We start from the raw sequence: 7,240 nt of genomic DNA, 5'->3' as shown, positions 1-7,240 counted from the left end.
GGCCACCAGATGCACGCGGGGAAAAAAAGGCAAAGAATGTCCACACACAATTCTAGGGTCGTCGGTGATTTGAATGCTGGAGTCGCCGTCTTTTATCAATTCATCCATATATGTATGTTATGATTATATTTATAAATATATATTTTCTTGAATGATAATAAAACTTTAAACGGACACAATGAAGGTGGACTGAAAAAGTAAGGAAAAGTGGAAAAAAAATGCACACGAAGACTACTCAATTGACGGAATATATAGATGTAGACAGTGTAAAAAAGTCGCCTAGAAACATGTCATTGCTTGTCTTATATTTTTCTATTGTTCTCTATTTTTATATTCTAACTGCTTTTGTTTGACAACAATCTGCTCTGTCATCCAATACACCTTTAGTAAAACTGGCTTTCAAACTAAATTAGTAGTTATTCCATTTAAAGGGGTCATATGCTGCTCTTTCCAAATGCAGATGAGTTCAAGCTTCATGTGCTACTTCCTGTCTGACAGGAAGTCTGCAAGCCATCGGGCTCGGTCTAAGTACCAAAAGTGTCTGTGGAGTGTGTCCTAGTGGTGATGTCACAGCCGGCTGCCACGGTTGGATTGTTTGGAAAGTTTTTCCTTCAAATGAAGGATCTGGAGGCACTTTCTACATGAAACATTTATGGCATCTTATAGCATTTTATAGCATGTTTTGATGGAGCATGTCAGACAATGAACGCATCAGATTGTCTAAGTCAGGCCAGGAAGTAGCCCTGGACTCAAACAGTTTGTTCATTGATCCACATTTCATTATAAATCTGTCTTCCTTGGTGTTTAATAATATCAATAACCTGTACATGTCAGCCAATCACAATGCATTCAGTCATCAGAGCAGGGCCACACGCTGAACCCAGCGACCTGCCTGACAGTGTTTTGCATGTGGTGCAAAGTGCCATTGAATCCTACATTTGAACTTTAATTTACTCATTAAAATGTTTGGAAAAATCTGATCACGACTGTCGGATGTGACAGCACCGGTAGGGCACGTTCCACCAGCAGCCACATTTGTACCTGCCCCGGCAGCTGGGAGGGTTTGTTTGTGTTTGGTGAAGCTTTGGGACAATGGTGACGAAGGTGAATGAGAAGTCATTGCAGAAGAACCCGTAATTGACAGCCTAAACGTGGATCATCAGAAAAATAACATTCAGATTGGACCAAACACAAGTAACTGAAGGACTGGATTCAGTGTGTGGATACAGATATCTCCGACTGATTCTCGATTGCCATGGTGGGAACCAATAATATGTTTCATCCATCATGGATTTTCCTTTTGGCTGTCTCCTCAAACACTTTTTTTTTTTTTTTTACTGGATTCTGGATTGTTTAACACTCTGTCATAACTGTAATTAATAACCATAACTAATTAATAACCAACTCTAGAAACAAAAACTGATGAGAGTAGGAGGCCCAATGACTTTCATATAACTACTAGCATTTCATGAATGAATGGTCTTCTATGTTTCATGGCTTTCCCTATCCTCCTCCTGCTTTACCTAGCTTGGAAGGTTCACTATCCAGAGTAACGGTCAGAAGGAAGTGAAGAGGAGAGTGCAGTCAGCGTTGAACTGTCAGGGGTGAAGAGAAGCAACATGGTATCTCTATAGCAGTAGTTCTCAGCCAGTGTGCCGCGTGCCTGCTGTGTGTGAGAGAGCGTCAAGTGTGCTGAGGGAAATGATCCAGTTTCACCAAATTTGTCTGGAGATAGAGGAGGGTGATATGATGACAATAAACCATGAACAATTGTGTTGACAATCTACCAACATGAGATCACGCGGTTTTGGTCACATTCTTTCTATACACTATAGATCTATAGTGTATAGAAAGATGTGTTGTCTTGTCCATCATTTGCAGCCTGTTCCCTTACACACTCACAGCAAAGAAGCCAGTCAATACACAAATGTGAGTTGTTTTCAAACCTGATGCCCCTCTAGAGTGACCACACACCATCACGACAGAATGATGGAGTGTTCCTTGTCAGACCCCCGACGCCAAAAGCTATCTGCACCTCAGAGCTAACAGAGCTGATGGCTAGCCTGGCGTCCCACTTCAAAACACTCATAGAGAATCCAGTTTGCTTTGTGATGTAAAAGTCAGTTAAAAACTAAATGCAGAACCAAATATATGCCCCAAAAATGTGAAGAGAAAAAGAATAATTGTTATGAAGCTGCGGCAACGAATGTTGATTTGACCAGTAATTCCCCACAATAAAATAAAGTCATGCAAAATAAAATAGGTCCCTATAAAATAAAAATAAATAAATAAATAATGATATATATATATATATATATATATATATATATATATATATATATATTTTTTTTTTTTTTTTTTTTTTTTTTTTTGCCATATTGCCCACCCCTTTCTGGAGACACTTTCAAACAAATACATTTTCTGCAAAGTGTTTCTGCAAATACCATGCGAAAAGTGTAGTAGCTACAATTATTGACAAATATATCAAGGAAGGTAGTTTCAGCAACAGAGCAGTATTATTTGTTTCATATTTTATTACACAGTTACATTGTTCAACACAGACAATAACCTGAATTAGAATGTTTTACAGCTTCACACATCCAACAGAGCGAACAGTTAAAGAGCGGTATTAGCAAGAGGGAGGAGAGCATGCAAGAAATAAATACAAATCAGAATAAAAGTCTTCTGGCACAGGTTACATCATCTAAAATGGCAACGGTACCTAGTGAAGAGGAGCGTAAAAAGAAAGGAGAAAGGGCACCAACGTTTCCTACTGAAACATGTTTTTTCTCTGTGATAATGTATTGCACAATACAGTGAAGAATGATTTCCAACATGAGCCTTTACTCACAGTCTATGAAAATATAAAAAGGACCTTTTTTTTCTTCTTTTTTTCATCGTGAAGACATGGACTTTATCTAGCTTTTGCAACCTTTTCAGCAAAGTAGTGTCTGCTACTGTGTATCACTTTGATGAATGTCAAACAAACAAGCATATGCATCTCTGTTTGTCCATGTGCACTGGTACCAAAACTTAAAAGTTTCTTATGAACATTAAATTGTGTTCATAACTGCAGAGCCCTTACTTTTTCCTTACTTGTTGAAAACAAAAATAAAATAAAAATAAAAGTCACATTTAACAATTTGTGGAGTTGCAATGAAAATAATCTCACATAGTTTCTCAACAAATGGATTCAAGGCATTTGTTTAGTCTTTCCTTGGGTTTTGGTCATTATTCTGTGGTCTGTTGGGTTTGGCTTTGTTAATGTGATGGTTACGATCAGACAAGGGTGCACAGACTGCCATAGGGGAAGGGAGCTGTCGTCGCTGTCTTCTCATCATAAACGTTGGTGAAATGCAGAGAGCAACTGCTACATATTTTCTAATCTCTCCACGAACGCCTGTGATGTTTCATTAAAGCTCAGAAGGTTTCAAGTACAGAGATGTGAATGTCAAAAACACTTATTCACACACATAAAAACACTGCTTCATTACATCTCTGCGAGGCTTTGTGACTGCGAGAACACACTATCAGTAAGCGTTTCAGAGGCGGATGACACCATTGTTTTGACAAAAACACGATTAGACACCGAGCACTTTAATTACTGGAACGTGCGTTCTCCATATTTCGGCGGGTTTATTGCTCGTCGCTGTTGTTCGCTGAGTGTTGTATATATATATATGTATATATATATCACACAATTTGGTTAACTGCTGTAGCTGTAACTTCATGATTTATGTCAGTACACACCTCGTCAAAGCCTACTATGGCAACGCAGAAGTACTTTGGTCTGTGCTTTCACGGGTTTTGGACAACACATGGCACTGCGTTTTTTGGAACTGGCTCGTAGGGAACGTCTGTTGCTATCCTGTCGATGAGTCGTTTAGAAAAGAAAGGGTTTGTCTGTGCACCCCTGCATCCACCGTCAACCAAGATTTGTTAAAGTCCAGGTAAACCTCTCCTGGTGATTAGCTGTATGTTCACGGGAGGTAGCTAGTGTGAGCGCGGACTGGCTATGACACTGTACAAGTGGACGATTTGGACAGAAAAAAGGAACGGACGCTACAATTATGACATACAAACAAAACCTTTTGATATTCTCGGAGCAAAAAGCACTGTAACTTATCACAACCGCGCCGTTCAATTCCCGCCAAAACTTGTGGTCGACAGCGGAGGATGAAAAAGCATGGCGTTAAAAAAAAAAAAAAAAAAGACAATACAGAGGAGCAACTGTGAGCACAGTTTTGGTTTAAAAGAGTTTCCAATTGGGTCATTGTTTTGATCTAAGGCCCCTAATAGATGGTGTTAGATTTGATACAGGACAATGGCAGGATGTTTGAATCATACGAGTGGTTCCCGACGAATATTCGCCACACAGAGTTGGTCTCCTTTGAAGCTCCTTCACCTCGATTCTCATCGGTCTCCTCCACTCAGGATCACGTTATATTTCAGTGTGAAAGTGGAAAACAGAAAATGCTTTGTTGATTTTGAGAAACAAATAAACTGTGAAAAAGAAAAAAAAAAATCAGATTCTGGACATAGAGACTTAAAAGGTTTCTGTTATTTGGCAAACACATTTTTGGACCTCTTTAAATACTATGTACATTCACATTAAGTTAATGATGTTACTTTAAATATATTTATATGTATCTATATTATATGACACCCTATGGGCAGTTGCTGAGGTTCCATTCAGTAGCTGAATTCTCTTCATATTGCACCTCTGTCCTCTCACTGTCTTACAATGCGAGCAATACAAAATATTCTACAAGAGGGGGGTTCATCGTTTTGTCATACATACAACTAATCAAATGATAAGTACGATGTCAGGCTTTGTATCTTCGACTACCATGTTTGCTCTTCGCTCAGCCCAAACGAAAATGGAGGCTAAGAAAAGTAACCAAATCAACGTCCATCTTTGTGGATATACACAAGGGCAGCACATGTGGACATCAGCGACAAAAGACATTATTGAAAAATTGACAGGAAAAATATCTACAAGCAGGATCAATTTCCCGGTCATGACTGTGTGGTCCAAACAGTCTGGGGTGACAGGGGCAGACGAGAGTCTGGTAAAAGGTCAGAAGTGTACTGTGGGGTGAGGGGAGGTAGAGAGAGGCTACGCTGCCTCCTTTAGGTTCACTTGTCTGTTCATCACACTTTGGAGATTTGTGGGAGTAAATGTAAAGATAAGAACAATTCCTCGGAGAGTCTCTTCGACCTCAAAGCGTCTGAAAAAGTATGAAATACCATCGCGGAGAATGCCTTCAAGCTTGTTTGAGGTTTTGTATTTGGCGGCTCCGTTGCCACGTGTGTCTTCATCTCTCTTCAGGCTCAGTGTTTTTGTTTTTCCTTTCTGCACACTCTGGCGGGGTTGCAGTTCATTTATCACAGGCAGATTCGCAGCATTGTCCACTCTCAGGGTCTGAGGAACCGCTGTCTGCCTTCTTTGCCCCAATCAAAACAAGACGGTTCCGTCTTGTGCAGCTTGCTTTTCTCAGGTCCGCCTTGTCTGCTGAGGAGGTGATGTTGCTTTCTGTTTGGTTATAAGATGAGTGCTTCTCCTTATCGCTTGCTTACTCACTTTGGCAGTGTAATACAAAGGTTTGGATCAAGTTTTTTTTTTTTTCATCTTTGAATTCATTTGGGTTCAGAGAGGTGAGTCCGGTGTTAAATTTCTTGGCTCGCTAGCAAGGTAGTTCGCAGTTAAAATTAATTTACCATCTTTTCATTAGTATGGTTGTCAGCATCACCAGTATCACTACTTTGTTCAGAGTATTTGGATTTTCCCTTTAAAGCCAGATAGAATAGTAAATACTAAGATGTCATTCTGAGTATTCAATTGCATCGCAGGTCGTTCCTCTTTCCTCACTTGTAACTAACGAAACAATACACGTCTGTCTCAAGCCTCTCACAGTGCCACATCAGTGAAGTGTTTGGACTGGTAGAGCACCATTCAGAGCTGAAGACAAGTCTCTTACAGGGGAGTAACAACTGAAGGTAACTATTCAGATGCTGGTCGTCATCTGAGTTTCCTCATTTATGTCTACCTGGATGTTGTTTACTTTCATCTGAATTAGTTTCTATTGGCTAGACGCTGAATAGGTGGAGGGGGTAGAAGGAAAAAAAACTTTACCGCTCTATGATCGCGTTCACTTGGTGATTGGAAAACGGATATTTAAATATCGGAAGAAAAAAAAGTGTGCGATGAAAGTTTCTTAGTTTGGTTTCATGTGGAGTATGGCCACAGAAAAACATGGAGTCAAAGGTCAGCGGGAGGTGGCATCCAAGAGAGCAGGGGTGGCTGGGGTCGTGGAGCGAGAGACACTGCTGGAACTGCTCTCTTTCGGACTCGCAGACAGACTTCCACTTGCGCTGCCCACCGCTCCCGCAAGACTATTCTGGCCCACCAGAGACAGGGGTCCAGGCGGTGTGCTCTCGGAGTGGGTGGGAGGGACACTTGAGGACGTTGGAGACGTGGTGGAGGACGACGGGGTGCCCAGTGGGACGCTGCTGCTGCCTGGAATCCCCTGCAGGCCTTGACCACAAACATGGTGGTGCCTCTCCCAGTCTTTGTGTTGACAGAAGGAGCCACAGTAGCGAGCTGTGTTGCAGCCACTGCACGTCTCGCTGGCTTTTCTCCCGCAGTTCCAGCAACTCTGGTGAGACAGTGGGAAGAGAGCAGGGTTGACAAAAATAAGTCTCATTTTCCAAAAGACACCTGTAATTTTGTTGATTGAGAGACAAAAAAACTGTCGACGGTTTCTCTCTTTACTCACATTGTCTTGCAGTGACATATTATTTGGTGAGTTTTCAATTACATCACAGCAAACAAAGCCAGACATAAGAACTAAAATTGGAGTCACTAAGGGATGCTGTTGTTTCAGTACAGAAAACCTGACAAACATTTGAACATAGAGACTGTAAAAGTGTTGTTTAATATTCGCTGTAAATTAAATGCTAAAGATGCAGTGCAATATCAATGTGTGTTTATTCCAGAAGGCTACAATAATCCATGTCCTATCGTCTCTTGCTGCAGCAGGTGGTGGTCATCTGCTCTGCGGTGGCCTCTGCTCCAACAATCTGCCTTCATTTACGCACCAACTGGATTGCTTCTGTAGTGATGATGTCGGCATTTAATACACCAAGGCATATTGAAATGACTTTGGAAAAAGCTCTGATAATGTTGTTAACAAAAAAAATATTGAATTAAGTATGTAATGAAGTGAATATAAAGTGG

The 7,240-nt window shown here is 40.8% G+C and overlaps 1 protein-coding gene across 3 annotated transcripts in view; it reads right to left on the bottom strand.

Moving 5' to 3' along the window:
* Nucleotides 1-2,528: 2,528 nt before the first annotated feature.
* Nucleotides 2,529-7,240, bottom strand: part of cbfa2t3 (CBFA2/RUNX1 partner transcriptional co-repressor 3) — a 104,383-nt gene continuing 99,671 nt past the window's right edge. For all 3 annotated transcript variants that reach the window (XM_053864739.1, XM_053864740.1, XM_053864741.1), the window contains one exon: nt 2,529-6,659. In XM_053864739.1, the coding sequence (XP_053720714.1) occupies nt 6,270-6,659 (390 nt within the window). In that variant the 3' untranslated portion in view covers nt 2,529-6,269. The remainder of the gene's footprint in view (nt 6,660-7,240) is intronic.

The sequence above is a fragment of the Synchiropus splendidus genome, chromosome 5, assembly GCF_027744825.2.
Source record: "Synchiropus splendidus isolate RoL2022-P1 chromosome 5, RoL_Sspl_1.0, whole genome shotgun sequence".
Taxonomy (NCBI): Eukaryota; Metazoa; Chordata; class Actinopteri; order Syngnathiformes; family Callionymidae; genus Synchiropus; species Synchiropus splendidus.
The sequence above is the reverse complement of the archived record's forward strand: the minus strand, read 5'-3'. Positions and strand labels throughout refer to the sequence as shown.